At 38.3% G+C, this 17498-nt stretch overlaps 1 protein-coding gene across 6 annotated transcripts in view; it reads left to right on the top strand.

Moving 5' to 3' along the window:
* LOC106087843 (protein mesh) overlaps nt 1–17498 on the top strand; it is a 132344-nt gene that overhangs the window by 36454 nt on the left and 78392 nt on the right. For all 6 annotated transcript variants that reach the window (XM_059363021.1, XM_059363019.1, XM_059363017.1 and 3 more), the window contains one exon: nt 10899–11076. In XM_059363021.1, coding sequence (XP_059219004.1) covers nt 10899–11076 — 178 coding nt within the window. The remainder of the gene's footprint in view (nt 1–10898; nt 11077–17498) is intronic.

The following is a 17498-nucleotide window of genomic DNA, read 5'->3' as shown; positions in this document are numbered from 1 at the left end:
CTTTTATATATCCTTTTTAAGGATTTTCTCATATATATCCTTCTGCCCAAAACAGCATAGCCATCGAGCATTGCTGCCAACATATGTTGAATGGCAGTTCTTAAGCAGTTTTTCCTTATCTCCATTGTCATCTACTTTCAGTGTAAAGGAGTTTTTCTCACTTTCTCTTTTCGACAGGCCACACTTTTTCCCAATGCGGATGCTGGCAAAGGTTCTTATCCTGTACAGCAGGATGTGGCGAGTGGTGGTGGTGGTGGCGTTGACGGTGGCGGCGCAGGCAAATGCCAATGAATTGAAAGGAAAAACAAGATGTTGTGCATTTTATGTTTGGACGAATATGTTTTTCTCTACTTTCTCTTAAACGGGGTCCTTTGCATAAGAAGGATAGCTTAAAATAAACCTAGAATGTGGTTAACAGTTTAGTGAAGTCTAAGGGAAACGGTTTTGAGGGGAAAACGCCACTAGAGGTTAGTTAGACAATTTGCCAAAGACATTCATTAAAGGGATACATTTGGCCTTTGTCTTGTTGTTGTTGGCAAGAATTTAGTTTTTATAGATGCGCATTTATTTGGTGAAAAGTTTAATTTAAATATTAAATTTCCATCATTAACTTGAACGCTTCTTCGTCTTAAGAAGTGTTAGCTTTCAAAAGCTGGCACATAACTAATGTCGGTCTTTTATTATTCAAATGTTGGATTTTGTTCAGCCCAAAGCAGTCTTTCTCTAGTGCGGCTGGCGTGTCTTTGTGGAATCAACAGTTAATCTTGAAAAATTACCAGATTTGGTAATTCAATGAGGTCTTGTTTTAAATTTCATCAAGGATTTTTCACTTTTTGCAGTTTTGCATGGAATGGGTGTGGTGAATTGAAGCCTCTTATGTTTCCAGATCTGTTTTTGAGAACTTGAGCACATAAGTAGTTTGTTTTTCATATTTAATAGGGGCTTGGGCTTGACAAGTGGCTATTTTACATAAACGTATTAAGATGGAGTATTCGCATGTCCTTCGACTCGAGAAACCGGTAATGTGAGGGATGGTAAACCTTTTACAAACTCATTTGGAAAGTTTTAATACTTAAAACAGATTTTTCTCATTAAACTACATTAAGACATTGATAAAATACTTTGGTGTTAATGGACTATACAAATTTCAGTATGTTGGAGAGGAATTTAAATTGTAAATTGCCAAGAATTTTAGGGCAAACATTTTAATAGGTTTCTATTTGGCACATAGGAGGGATGGTGCATGGTGGGAAATAAGAAACATTAACAAGTAAAAGCGTGCTACGATCGGCAGGGCCGAATCTTATATACCCTCCACCATAGATGGCATTTTTCGGGTTCTTTCACCGATATCTCTTTTTAGGCAAACAAAGGATAAAGGAAAAGAATTGATTTAATATTAGAGCTATATCAAGTTATGGTCCGATTCGGACCTTAATTGAATTGAATGTTGGATACCATAGTAGAAGTCATTGTGTAAAATTTCAACCAATTCGAGTAAGAATTGCACCCTTGAGGGGTTCAAGAAGTGCAACAGGGAGGTCGGTTTATATGGGAGCTGTATCAGGCTATAGACCGATTCAGACCATATTTGACACGTATGTTGATGGTCATGGGAGAAGACGTTGTACAAAATTTCAGCCAAATCGGATAATAATTACGCCCACTGTAGGCTCAAGAAGTCAGGTCCCAAGATCGGTTTATTTGGAAGCTATGTCAGGTTATTAACCGATTTAAAGCATACTTAACACAGTTGTTGGAAGTCATAACCTAACACGTCGTATAAAATTTCAGCCAAATTGGGTAGGAATTGCGTCCTCTAGACGCTCAAGAAGTCAAGACCCCAGATAGGTTTATATGACAGCTATATCGGGTTATGGACCGATTTCAACCATACTCCACATAGTTATTAAAAGTCATAATAAAACACCCCATGCAAAATTTCAGCCAAATCGTATAAGAATTGTTCCCTCTAGTGGCTCAAGAAGTCAAGACCCCAGATAGGTTTCTATGGCAGCTATATCAAAACAGGGACCGATTTAGCCCATTTACAATCCCCTCTGACCTACAATAATAAGAAGTATTTGTGCAAAATTTCAAGCACCTAGCTTTACTCCTTTGAAAGTTAGCGTGCTTTCGACAGACAGACGGACGGACATGGCTATATCGACTCAAAATATCATGACGGTCAAGAAGTTATATACTTTAGGGGTCTTAGACGAATATTTCGAGGGGTTACAAACAGAATGATGAAATAAGTATACCCCCATTCTATGGTGGAGGGTATGAAAATTAAAACATTTGGCAATTATAATAAACTAGCTGGACAGGGCCCGCTCCGCTGCGCCTTTTTTCACTCTCTTATTCTATGCGAGCCCTATTCTGTCACGGTCAGAAAATAAGTTTTGTTTGGGGGTGCTGGTATGGCCTTTCAGATATTTCGCCCCAATATGGATTTTATATTCCCAAATTTCTTTCATTTGAGCCTTATATTGCTATGGTCGATAAATAGGTCCGATATGGTGGTATTTTTGGAGGTGAGGTGGACCCTCGGATTCGTGCTCTAGTCTCAAACACCTTTCATTTGAACCCCATATTGTCATTATTGGTTTATATTTTCATCCTAAATAAGTATCAATTTTCTTTTTTTGAGTTATTATAAAGAGATCTGGCGTTTTTAAAAAAATTAAGGGGAGGGTCCGCCCAATAAAGTTTGTATGTTAGATCTACTTCGTTCTCTTGGTTTTAGTGGTGAAATGGAGTAACCAAACCCATTGCCCCGAAAGTGGATATCAGATTCATACTCTACTCCCAAAAACCATACTCTACTGTGGCGTCCCTAAAACACTTGGCCATAAAACAGATATCAGATTTTGTCTTAATCCAACAATATGTCCAGTTTAAGAGTAAGTGGGGCGGGGTGCCCAACCACGCCCTTAGCCCTAAAAAAAATAAGTATCTCGCTCTACTCTCAAATTTCTTTTATTTGAGCCTCAAGTGCCATTGGATTAGGGGGAGTTTATGGGACGAGACGACCCCCAAACACTGGGTCTCAAAGTTGCAATTTGTAAATTTTTCCCATGTACATTCCACCGCACAAATGTTGTCAGCATTAGAAGGGGAAAATCACCGCTGAAAATTTTTTCTTATGGTCTCGCCAGGATACGAACCCAGGCGTTCAGCGTCATAGACGGACATGCTAACCTCTTCGCTGCGGTGGCCTCAAAGTTGGTTATCAAATTCGGTTTCTACTATCAAATACCTATTATTTATTGCCATAGTTGGCAAACTTGGCCGGTTTGAAGGGAGTTTAGGGGGCGGAACCTGAAATAATATTAGCATCGTGCTAGAACACGATTTTGTTTGAGCCCCATAATGTCAAGCAAGATATTCCGGGGTAAGGGTATCGTTCGTGCTAGAATACGATTTTGTTTGAGGCCCATAATGTTAAGCAAGATATGCCGGGGTAAGGGTATTGTTCAGTTCCACACTAATTGATTTTTTTTTGTATTGGTTATCTACATTCAAAGCTACCACTTGGAATGCACCACTGTGTCTATACCAATTTGAGGGTAAACAATTTACTCTACTACCAAAGACCTTTTATTGCTGTTCTATTCCATCCTGATCGGCCTTCATATATTGTTTTAAATTCTTTTTTTTTTTTGGGATAGGATATGATGAGGGGGATTGCCTTCTGACACATCCTTTCTTCTGACACAGTTTGGTGTTGTTTTTTTAGGGAGCAGAGGGTTGGGTCCACTGATGCTAAGACCCAAAAGACAATTTATTTGAGTCCTTTATTGTCGCGATCTGCAATACATGCACTGCTGAACGCCAGGACGACAGGATGTGACCGAGATACTTGAATCCTTATATCAACATTAGATTCTAACTCTACTGACATAGACCTTTTATAATGGTGTTATATGCGCACTTGGGATAGTTTTGGTTTTGAGGCGGCCCCTTTGGTAATTACTCCCAATTTTTAATATTCGATAGTAATATTCGAACTCTACTCCCGAATACCTTTTATTGGAGTCCCATATGTTCCCGGTCGGTCCACTTTTGATATTTGGCGGTACTTTTGATGTGGATTTGGGCTTGGGGCGGCGCCCAAGGTTCTTGAAATGTTGACATCATATTCGTTTATAATATTCGTATTCTACTCCCGAATATCTTTCATTAGATTCCTATATTGTCCCGATCGGTCCACTTTTTATTTTGAGCGTTACTCTCCCGGGGGACGCCCCAGGAATTTGAATCAAATTTCCGAAAGCCTTTCATTTGAGTCCCATATTGTCCCGATCGGTTCACTTTGATTTTTGGCGATACTTTTGGCGTGGTTTTGGGCTTGGGACGGCTCGCTAGGTACTTGGACCCAATTTTAGATGTCATATTCTACTCCCAAATACCTATCATTAGAGTCCCATAATTCTTCGATCGGTCCACTCTTGATTTTGGGCGCTACTTTTGGGGAGGCCCCCAAGGTACTTAGCCCAATTTTTAATGCCATATTCCTATCTAACTCCCAAATACCTTTGATTTGATTCCCACAATGTCCCAATCGATAAATATGTCCTGCTGGGGGGTTTTGGCGGGGTGGAGAGGGCATAAGTTTTTATGTCACTCCATGGAATAAGTTTTTTGTCATAGTTGTACTCTACTTTTAAATACCTTTCATTTGATACCCATTGGTGGTGGTGGGTGGTGTTTTTTGTCACTTACTGTGACATTTTTATGCCAAGTTCATACCCTACTCTTAAATACCTTTCATTCGATATCCATTGGGACAATCCCAATTCGTAAAAATATCCGTTCGGGTGGTTTATGGGATGGGGCGTCCCCCATGTTATTTGACCCCAAATAAACCAATTTTTGGTTTTTGGGATATCAAAAGATGGCATAAAAAATTCCTCTTAAATCGGTGCACCCCTTTCTGATATATGGCATTTTTGTGAATGGTAATAAGGGGGAGGGTCCGCCCCCTCTTCGGATATCAAAAAATTTAGTACCCTATTTGCACTGGGGGCTCAAACTTTACCATCTGTGAAAATTTCATGAAAATCGGTTCTGCCGTTTTTGGGTCTATACGGAACCCAAAGCAATATAAGTGTCCTGTTGAGTGGTGTTTTTGAGGGGAGGGGACCCCCGCGACACTTAGTCTGACATTTTATGCCAAATTCGTACTCTACTCTTAAATACCTTTCATTCGATACCCATATTGTAATAATCCGTAAACATGGCCGTTCGGGTGGGTTTTGGGATGTAGCGTCCCCCCAGGTTATTTGATAATAGAACAAAGATTTAATAGAATTAAAATTCTAATTGAAGAAATCACCTTCTTCCTACTTTTCCCTTTCCAATCCATTTCTATTCCTTTAACTCCAGTAACAGCCAATAAATTCAAAATCCCTACAATGTGTTCACATTTGTTCGGTTCATTTTTGAATTGATTTAATGACACAAATTGCCATACATGAACCTAGAAGCACATCTGGAGTTGGTTCGCTGCAAGCAGTTGTCACCCTTGAAGAATTATTGTGGGAAACTAGTGAAGAAGATTGGAAACTAAACCACAATACAGTATGGAAGTAGAAAGTAATTTATTATGACATTTCCATGAAATATGGCACCAAGTGAACTCTACATTCCTTAGCTAAGTTCGAATGGTTTCTTAAACCACATCGTGACATACTTGCAAAATCCCAAGCTAACACTCACCTACCCAAATTGCTGTAGCGGTTTATACAAATGGGTGTGACATTATGACCCGTGTTGCCATAAATTATGTGGGAAAAAAGATTATAATATGCTTTTGAAGTTCAGAGCAGAATAAAACTCATATGTCACATGGTGATCCATTAAAATTTTGTTTGTTGTTGTAGAATTGCTTTTGTTTTGTTTTAATTTGAATAACATATAAGAGTTCATAAAAATATCAACAACAGAAGACGTGATTCAAGTGCGTATTGAGGATTTACATGAACACACTGTATGGTTGACGTCAAGCAGGATGTGGCGAAAAATATTGATGTACTTTATGAAGAAAAAAAAAACTGAATATTTTTGAAGTTGTTAGTTAGATGGAATATTTTTAGGAACAATAGGATGTAACGAGATCTCACTTTAGAAATTCAAAATAATAGCAAATGAAATATCGAATATAAAACAATAAAATACAATAGCGAGGAATAAAATAAAACAAGTAAAAGCGTGCTAAGTTCGGCCGGGCCGAATCTTATATACCCTCCACCATGGATCGCATTTGTCGGGTTCTTTTCTCGGTGTCTCTTTTTAGGCAAACGAAGGAAAGGAAAGGATAAAAGAAAAGAATTGATATGCTTTTGGAGCTATATCAAGTTATTATGATCCGATTCGGACCATAATGAAATGAATATTGGAGACCACAGTAGTTATCATTGTGTTAAATTTCAGCCAAATCGAATAAGGATTTCGCCCTTTAGTGGCTCAAAAAGTAAAATACGGAGATCGTTTTATAAGGTAGCTGTATTAGGTTATAGACCGATTCAGACCATATTTGACACGTATGTTGAAGGTCACGGGCGAAACCGTTGTACAAAATTTCACCGAAATCAGATAATAATTGCGCCCTATAGAGGCTCAAGAAATCAATGTCCCATATCGGTTTATATGGCAGCTATAACAGGTTATGGACCGATTTGAACCCTACTTTGCACATTTGTTGGAAGTTACGACGAAACAAGTCGTCTAAATTTCAGCCAAATTGGATAAGAATTGCGCCATCTCAAGATGCTCAAGAAGTCAAGACTCCAGATTGGTTTATATGGCAGCTATATCAGGTTGTGCATCGATTTCATCCGTACTTAACACAGTTGTTGGAAATCATAGCAAAACACTTTATGCTAAATTTCAGCCAAATAGGATAAGAATTGCGTACTCTAGTGGCTCAAGAAGTCAAGATTCAAGATCGGTTTCTATGGCAGCTATATCAGGTTATGGACCGATTTGAACCATACTTGGCACATTTGTTGGAAGTTACGACGAAACAAGTCATCCAAATTTCAGCCAAATTGGATAAGAATTGCGCCATATAGATGCTCAAGAAGTCAAGACTCCAGATTGGTTTATATGGCAGCTATATCAGGTTATGGATCGATTTAGTCCATACTTAGCACAGACGTTGGAAGTCATAAATTAACACGTAGTGCAAAATTTCAGTCAAATGGGATAAAAATTGCGCCCTGTAGTGCCTCAAGAAGTCAAGATACAAGATCGGTGTATAGGGTAGCTATATCAAAAGATGGACCGATATGATCCATTTACAATCCCAATCGATCTACACAAAATTTCAAGCGGCTAGATTTACTCCTTTGAAAGTTAGCGTGCTTTCGACAGACAGACGGGCAGACGGATGGGTGGACGGACGGACGGACGGAAATGGCTAGATCGACCAAAAATGTCATGACGATCAAGAATATATATACTTTATGGGGTCTGAGAAGAATATTTCGAGGAGTAACAAACAGAATGACGAAATAATCCTATTATAGAGGATATAAAAAAGTAAAAACAAGTAAAAAGGCGTTAAGTTCGGCCGGGCAGAACTTTGGATATCCTCCACCTCAGGTATATATGTAAACCTGCTTTCGTCAAAATCCGGTGAAAAATGCATACCTTATGCCCCATAGCAGCTATATCGAAATATGTTCCAATTTGGAACAAATACAAATAAGTACAAGTCATTGTTCAATTGTGTTTCACAAAATATTGATCGTTTTAGCAGGAATATCTAAAAATAAACCGATCTGAACCATACACGACAAGGATGTCGAGAAGCCTAAAATAAGCCACTGGGTCAAATTTCAGTGAAATCGGATTATAAATGTGCCTTTTATGAGGCCAAGACTTTAAATCGAGATATCGGTCTATATGACAGCTATATCTGAATATAGTTCGATCTGAACCATATTTGGGTCGGATGTCGGAAGGTCTAAAACTACTCACGGTTTCAAATTTCAGCGAAATTGGATAAACAATAAGGCTTTTATGGGCTTTAGACACTTTATCGGGAGATCGGTTTATATGGCAGCTATATCCAAATATAGTCCGATCTGAACCATATTAAGGTCGGATGTTGGGAGACTTAAAATAACACAAGTGTTAAAAGTTGTAACAGAAAATCGCACGCAAAATATCAGCCGAATCGGACAAAAATTGCGGTTTGTAAGGGCTCAAGAAGTAAAACTAGGAGATTGATTTATCTAGGAGCTAAATATTGGGTTGCCCAAAAAGTAATTACGGATTTTTTAAAAGAAAGTAAATGCATTTTTAATAAAACTTAGAATGAACTTTAATCAAATATACTTTTTTTACACTTTTTTTCTAAAGCAAGCTAAAAATAACAGCTGATAACTGACAGATGAAAGAATGCAATTACAGAGTCACAAGCTGTGAAAAAATTTGTCAACGCCGACAATATGAAAAATCCGCAATTACTTTTTGGGCAACCCAATATATCAGGTTAAAGACTGATTTGTACCGTACTTGACAGAGTTGATAGACGTCATAACGGAATACTACGTGCAAATAAATATGAACCGATATGGCCTATTTGCCATCCCCAACGACCTACATCAATACTTAGTATCTGTACAAAATGTCAAGCGGCTAGGATAACGCGTTGGACCGCTATCGTGATTTCGACAGACGGACGGACGTACATGGCTTGTTCGATTCAGAATGACGAGATGATCAAGAATATACAATACTTTATGGGGTCTTATTAATTTGGTAGCAATATCAGGTAATATACCGACTTCAACCGTACCTAGAATAGTTGTTGGAAGTCATAACAGAACACTACGCGCAAAATTTGAGCCAAATCGGACAAAAATTGCGACTTCCCGGGGCTCAAGAATTCAAATCGAGAGATTGGTTTATATGGGAGCTTTATCCAAATCTGAACCGCTATGTCCCATTTGAAATCCGCAACGACCAACATCAATATTAAGTGTCTGTGCAAAATTCTAAGCGAATAGCTTTACGCGTTCGACCTCTATCGTGATTTCGACAGACGGACGGACGGATGGACATGGCTAGATCGATTCAGAACATCGAGACGATCAAGAATATATATACTTTATGGGGTCTAAGATGAATATTTCCAGGTGTTAAAAACGGTATCACTAGATTAGTATACCCCCATCGTATGGTGGTGGGTATAAAAATCTGTCAGATCACATTTTCGTAGACCCAGCGGACCTTCTTAGGCTATGATATGAGCTTATGGCCCTCTCTTCGGCATAGTGACTAAACTATATATTTATTTATAACTTAATTATTGGGTTGCCCAAATAGTAATTGCGGATTTTTCATATAGTCGGCGTCGACAAATTTTTTCACAGCTTGTGACTCTGTAATTGCATTCTTTCTTCTGTCAGTTATCATCTGTTACTTTTAGCTTGCTTTAGAAAAAAAGTGTAAAAAAAGTATATTTGATTAAAGTTCATTCTAAATTTTATTAAAAATGCATTTACTTTCTTTTAAAAAATCCGCAATTACTTTTTGGGCAACCCAATAATTTATGTATTCTAAAAAAAAGGTGTCCATGTATTTTTACTCTGTCCGATATTGAGATTATTTTGTTTTGGGAAATTTTGGTCCTTGTAGTCCTTCAACAAAAGTGTGCTTAATATTCGTAATAAAACGTTTGTGACCAATGGTATCCTGTGAACATATTTTTTAGCATTTTTTTTTTCAATTACCTTACCTACCCCATTAAATGCACATAACTTTAGACAATAAAATTCCCATCCACCATTATGATCATGCCATCAGCACTTCAATTCATATCGATTAAATTCCTAATTTGTGGAAATAAAACAAATATTACACCCCATTAGGGATATTGGAATTTCGAATTCTACCATTAAAGTACGTGACGTTCTATGCAATTCGCATTTTGGTCAATTTTATCATTTCCCCGCATACATGGCTGTAGGGTGGTGGCAATGCCTTGAGTCAGCCAGTCAGTTTTAGTTGATGGCATTCATGGCGTATACTCTATGAGTGTGGAGCAATCGCTAACAAATATACGCAGCAATGTTCTCATACATTGAATATTCGCCATATGCCATGTACTGTATGGAATGTGGTACATGCTGGTTTGGTAGTATTGGTGCAGTGGTTATAATGAAGAGAGGGTGTGTGGTAATCGATCGTGTTATCTCATCGCCCATCTTGTTCACTGTACTCCGGCATACAACAAATAACCAACGCTGTAGTACATAGTACTTCAGAGCGAATCATAATCATTTATCTTCATTTTTAACAATACTGTCAAAAGTTTTCCATATCGCATACATTTTTGTCATGCAGATATTTTGTTTTAAAACCGAAACACACATACATACACCTACACCACACCACAGCAGCACACATTCAAAATCAGACTCCAAGCGGAAAGGAAGGCAAAATCCCTTGTGTACTCATGGGATTTGTCTTTGGTGGACCAAGACCTCCCACTTTTTAGCGGAAAAATTTGCAAAAAACATGAAAACTGTACAAAAAATAATATTTTATATGTCACACTCTGGAGCTCATATGCAATGGCAAAGTCAAGCAAGGCATCATTCGCCAACTGACACTGATTCCCACCATGCCCATCCCCGGCCATTACCCACTTGCCGTGTATTTACAGAACGCATAAAATTGGGTGACTGTCTCAGTGTAGGTTTTTGTTTGCTTCAATTGTGTGTGCTTGTTTTTTTGGTGGCAGAGGTGCAGGAGATTTTTGTTTATTTTTAGCCATATTTTAAGGAATTTTGTGTTACTTTTTATTTTTAATTTGATATGTGATTTTATTTTGCCGGCGTTTTTTTTTTTGTCCACGCCGCCTTTTTTCTCTCTTGCAGCATGGAACGTGATCTGATGACACGCACTGACAGATTCGGCGTTGAAGTACGTGAACGCACCATGTGGGATATACGTGATGGTGTTGTGGGAGCTGACACTTTTGTGCCCAAGCATGTTGTTATCACAACCTGGAAAAATGTATCATTCGCTGGTGGCATCGATAACTCGCTTTTTACGGTAAGTCAAACTTGTCACAACTGCCTATTGTCGCTTACTCTTTTTTTTAGTTTAAATTCTTAATGACCCACAAAGTGCGAAAAAGCAACAGAAGTGTTTGAATTGCTGAAAAGTCTATGTCGTGGATGAAGGGAGGACATTTTGGGAAGAAAGCCAAAAGATTTTATTATAAACGCTTTACCAATAGATGTTATATAGAAAGGAGTCGTTCTATGATTATTTTGCCCTTAACTATGATGTGATAAGCCAATGAGAAAGCTTAACTCTTTAATATGGGAATCATATACAATGACAACCAATGCCCAATATCCAAGAAATTTTCAGCCCCACAATTACGTTTCGTGTCATCCATACAATGCCAATTCCCTACAGGCAATTGTGCATCCTAACTTTATGGCAATGCAAATTTTTTTCGAAATTTTGTCCATGAACATTCCACTAAGGAACAGGGGCAAACTTCCCACATATCAATGAGTGCAGTCCTATACAAGTGTAAGCTGAAAGATAAGGGCCTCCATTTTATAGCCGAGTCCGAGCAGCATGCCGCAATGCAACACCTCTTTGGAGAGAAGTTTTACATGGCATAGTACCTCACAAATGTGGCCAGCATTAGGAGGGGAAAACCACCGCTGAAAATTTTTTCTGATGGTCTCGAAAGGATTCGAACCCAGGCGCTCAGCGTCATAGGCGGACATGCTAACCTCTGCGCTACGGTGGCCTCCTCTAACTTTATGACATTTGCACTAAATTTCTCCCCACAATGATTTTACAGATATCTACTGAAACCAAAGTTTCAGCCTAATTTCGTTTCGTGTCATCTGAAACACTTGGTCTCCAGACCACTGTGCACTTTACTTTCACTTTTCTAATTGTCTGCATCTTCTCCCCATAATGATTTTACAAATTCGCTACTTTTAACAACTAACTTCTCTTCAAGTAAATGCCAGCACAGCATTGCGAATCCTCTAATAATCCGCTGTCGTTATGGCATAGTCACAATTAATGCTAATTAATCACCTCAATGGCCTATTCAGTTTGCTGTTGTAGGCCAAACAAGAACAAAAGGGAGTGTCTGTTGCTGAACTCTGCAATGAATGGATGAATAAATGAAATGCGTTATTCATGGTAATTTCCATACAAAGGTAGTAAATCTTAATGGAGTGGAAATTTGCCTTCTCGACTATCATTTGTAACGACTTGAGAATTGCTATGACGCTTTGAAGCAGATTTCAAGAAGTTCACTTACCATAATAGTGAAGTTAAATAGACAAAGAATGTATGGTTGTTAGTAGAGCAATAGTAATAGAGTTGCTAATTGTGTTTTGATTCCAGGGTAATAAGCATATTGTCCTATTAGAATATGAAAGGCATATAAACATTATCATTTGAATATGTAACTAAGGTAAAAAGTTGGTCAGAGTTTTAAGTTTCTCAAAATATGCTGAATAATTACCAGTTGTTATGAAGCTTTGCCTGTCTGACTGGCTGGCCCTTTAGTATAGTTAAATCATATCGAGATTGAACTTTCTTTGACAAATTTGTGGAAAATAAACTAAGTTGTAGAACATACATTTTTTCTACATACCAAACTTCAGTCAAACCAGCAAAAATTAAATTAAATTAAAGGAACCGATCAAGGATGATCTAGAGACCGGCCTACATGGGAGCTAAATCAGTTTATAGACTGATTTTGGCCGTACTTGGCACAGTTCATGGTAGTCATAACCAAACACCCATGCAAAATTTCAGCCAAACGGGACAAAAGTTGCGGCTTGTAAAGGATCAAGAAGTCAAAACGGGAGATCGGTTTATATGGGAGCTACAGCAGGTTATATATCGATTTGGACCGTAGTCGACACAGTTGTTGGAAGTCATAACAGAACACTACGTGCAAAATTTTAGCCAGATCGGATAAAAATTGCGGTTTATATGGGAGCTACACCAGGTTATATACCGATTTAGACCGTGCTTAACACAGTTGTTGGAAGTCATAACAGAACACTCATGCAAAATTTCAGCCAAACGGGACAAAAGTTGCGGCTAGTAAAGGCTCAAGAAGTCAAAACGGGAGTTCGGTTTTTAAGGGAGCTATATCAGGTTTTTGACCGACTTGGACCGTAGTCGACACAGTTGTTGTCATAACAGAACATCACAAGCAAAATTTCAGCCAGGTCGGATAAAAATTGCGGCTTTCAGGGGCTCAAGAAGTCAAACCGGGAGATCGGTTTATATGGGAGTTCTATCAGGTTATACACCGATTTGAACGGTACTTGGCACAGTTATTGGAAGTCAAAATAAAACACTGTGTGGAAAATTTCAGCCAAATCGGACAAAAATTGGGGCTTCCAGTGTATTTGGCTTTGTTGTTGGGAATCATAACAGAACACTATGTGCAAAATTTCAGCCAAATCGGACAAAAATTGTGGCTTCCATGGGCTCAAGAAGTCAAATCGGGAGATCGGATATATCCAAATCTTAACCGATAAGGCCCATTTGCAACCCCCAAATGAGCTACATCAATATAAAATATCTGTTCAAAATTTCAAGCGGCTATCTCTACGCGTTCGACCGCTATCGTAATTTCAACAGACGGAGGGAGGGACATGGCTAGTTCGAATCAGAATTTCGATGCGATCAAGAATATATATACTTTATTGGGTCACAGATCAATATTTCTAACTTAACCTAACATACAAACGGAATGACTAGATTAGTATATCCCCATCCTATGGTTGTGGGTATAAAAATCACTTTGTGTTTCTTTGTTTGTCTGTTCCGTATAGATATCTGAAGGACCCTCCCCCTAACCCTAATTTTCAGAAACACGGAAGTGGTGGTTCGATTTAAGCGAAATATTGTGTGCTTCCTTCAAGTATCCAAATTTCGAATGTGGTTCTTAAGGGGGCCGCTCCACCTTCAAAACCCACCCAATTTTTTTATAGACCAATTCAGACAATATGGGACTCAAGCTATTGGGACTCAAGTTATTGGATATATTTATCGACCATGGCAATATGATGCTCAAACAAAATGAATTTGGGAGTAGAGCACGAAATGTATATCCACTTTCGGGACCAAGAACCTGGGGGTCCTTTCCTTCCCCAAAACAGCCCCCCGAACAGGAGTTATTTACTGACCATGGCAATATGGTGCTCAAATAAAATGTTTTTGGGAGTAGAGCACGAAATTTATATCCACTTTCGGGACCAAGAACCTGGGGGTCCTTTCCTTTCCCAAAACAGCCCCCCGAACAGAAGTTATTTATTGACCATGGCAATAAGGGGTTCAAATAAAAGAAAAGGTATTTGTGAGTAGAATTCGAATCTGATATTCAAATGTGGAATCAGGTGTTTGGAGGGCGCCCCTCCCCCAAAACAAACCCCCAAGGGGACAAATTTACAGACCATAGCAATATGTGGCTCAAATAAATTATCTTTGGGAGTAGAGCACGAATCTGATTTCAACATATGGTAAAAAGTGACTATAGGGCCGCCCCTCCCCCAAAGCATCCCCAAAAAGGACAAATTTACCGACCATAGCAATATGCGGCTCAAATAAAAGGTATTTTAGAGTAGAATACGAATCTGGTATATATTTTCAGGGCCAAGTCAAGTCCCCAACCCCGAAAACAGCCCTCCAAAACCAGACATGTTTACCGACTACGGAAATATGGGACTCAAAGGTATTTGGGAGTAGAGTACGAATCTGATATCAGTATTCGGGACGAACAGTCTAGGAAACGTCTTAACCCCAAAACAACCCCCAAATTGGATGTATTTGTTCACTAGGACAATTTGGGGCTCAAAGAGAGTGAAGCACGAAGTTAATAGTTTTTGGGATCCACCCTCTAAACCGGCCATATTTGCTGAAGATTGCAATAAGAGGCACAACTGAAAGATATTTGAGATTAGAAAACGAAATTGATTTCTTTTTTTGGGACCAAGTGTTTGGGGGACGCCTCATCCCATATACACCCCTTAAACCAATGGCAAATTATATTTGAGAGTAGAACACGATGCTAATAGTTTTTCAGGGCTCAAATTAAAGGTATCGGGAAGTAGAACACGAAATGTCTTATAGGCCATGCCAATATGGGGCTCAAATAAAAGTAATTTGGGGGTAGAATACGATGTTAATATCCAAATGTGGGACCAAGTGTTTGAGTGCCGCCTGATTTCATAATCCAATGGCAATATAGGGTTTAAATATGTGGTATTTGAGAGTAGACCACAATGCTGAAAGTTTTCAGGGCTAAGTGTCTGCGGGACGACCCCATCCCCCAAAACACTCCTAAATCGGACAGACATATTTACCGACCATGGCAATATAGGGCTTAAATAAAAGGTATTTGGGAGAGAGCACGCAATTGATACCTACTTTCGGGACTAAGTTTCTGGGGGTCAATACCACCCCCAATCACACAAACCACTTCCCAGTCCCAAAACCCCATAAGAATGTCAGGCTCAAAAAAAGTTTTTTTTTTTTTTAAAGTGGTGAACATCTTGCATCCAAACTTAGATGACCCTTAACTCTCAGCGCGATTTCATAAACTAGTAAAGATCATATGGTATGCAAATAAAGGTATTTATATTTATGTCCGATTTTACTGAAATTTTGTTCTGTTACGGCTTCCAACAACTGCGCCACGGTATAAATCGGTCTATATCCTGATATAGCTCCCATACAAACCGATCTGCCGATTGACTTCTTGAGACCTAAACTTTAAATAACTGTGCTAAGTACGGTCCAAATCAGTCTATATCCTGATATAGCTCCCATATAAACTGATCACCCGATTTGACTTCTTGATCTCCTGGAAGCCACTATTTTCGTCCGATTTGGCTACAATTTTCTAAAAGGACGATCCAAATTGGATGGGTTAGCAGAGGAACACCTTAAGAATGTGTACGCCTTCTATCCTTTGGAATTATAATTGAGCTTAAACTTGAATCGGATAACACTCATTGATATGTGGAAAAATTGCCCCTATTGCTCAAAGGAACGTTCATGGGCAAAATTGCATTGATGGGCTTATTAAAGCGATCTGGAGATTACAACTGTAGGAATTAGACATCATCTTTCTTCTCCTGTTACTGCGGTATCGCAATGGATGAAAACATCTAAGTGAGTCTGATGGTAGGCTGCCATTTATACCTAATCTAACCATCTCAGCTTAGACGTGAGTTGAAACAAGTTTTTAGTCGTCAAAACTTCGATGTAGCATTTATTTATTGTTTAAACGTTTAATAAAGTGCATTTAGTTTATTTCATCATTAATTATTTTTTATATTGGCCATATGTTAGTTATTGAATTATTCACTACAATCCACTGGCTGACAGCCTTTTAGAGACTTTACCACTTAATTACTGTTTTATTATGAAAATAAATTGAAAATTTAAATCATGTATGCAATTAATAAATCTTAACACTTGAATTGATGCATAAACTATGTGGCGTATATGTATTATGTATCATAACGAGATTAAGCTGTTAACTGATGTGGTGAATACAATGCCTATTTCCGTTTCCGATTACCATAAAAAATACATTTTAATTAAATGTTCAAACAAAAATTTGAAATACGCGGAGGATTAAACATATGGTCTTTGTAGTAAACATAAGTAAAACGGGATAAAGTCGATCAAATCCGACCTCTTGATAACCTACAGCTTTGCTTACATTTGAAATGTAGAATTTCGACAAACATCCGTACATAGAGTCATAGTGGAGATCCTTGTACAGAATTTTGAGAAGATCGGTTGATAAATAAGTTTGAAAGGTCTTAAAACTGAATATAGGCAGTAATATATATATCGAATATCGGGAGTAATATATATGTAGAATATCTGGAGTGACATATATATTGAAGCCATATCTCTAAACTCTAAACCGATTTCTAAGAAATCCATCAATGACGAAAAAAGAGAAACCTTCGTGAAAAATTTGGTGAGGAATTTTGTAATCTATTGCAGTATTACGTAAAATCGGACGAACATATATAGGGGAAACGTTTTCAATGAAAATCCTTATAAATTGCGGCAGCCGTAAAAAAGCGTTATGCATAAAGTTGAGAAGATCGGTTGATAAAGATGCTTGAAGCATGAATGAAAATAGGAAAAATATATATTTGGGATCCCTATCTAAACGTGAATCGATTTCTATTAACTTCAATCGCAGCTTGGGGAGTTGCAACAGAATCGGTTTACAAAATGTCAAGGCCTTAGGTTGTGCGGGCGCCTTTTGGCAAATAATATCCTGTACCTCAGTAGTGGTATAGGGTCTTAAAATTGTTGGGGCTGCCAAATTTTCATTTATGGTCTGTTTTTGGATAGTACTCAAAATCCCCTACAAAAAAGTACGGTTGAGGTCTACAATAACTCCACTGGTTTCGGAGATATTCGACCTTAATTTTTTTTTTGCA

This window comes from Stomoxys calcitrans, chromosome 2 (genome assembly GCF_963082655.1).
Source record: "Stomoxys calcitrans chromosome 2, idStoCalc2.1, whole genome shotgun sequence".
NCBI classification, from domain to species: Eukaryota; Metazoa; Arthropoda; class Insecta; order Diptera; family Muscidae; genus Stomoxys; species Stomoxys calcitrans.
The sequence above is the reverse complement of the archived record's forward strand: the minus strand, read 5'-3'. Positions and strand labels throughout refer to the sequence as shown.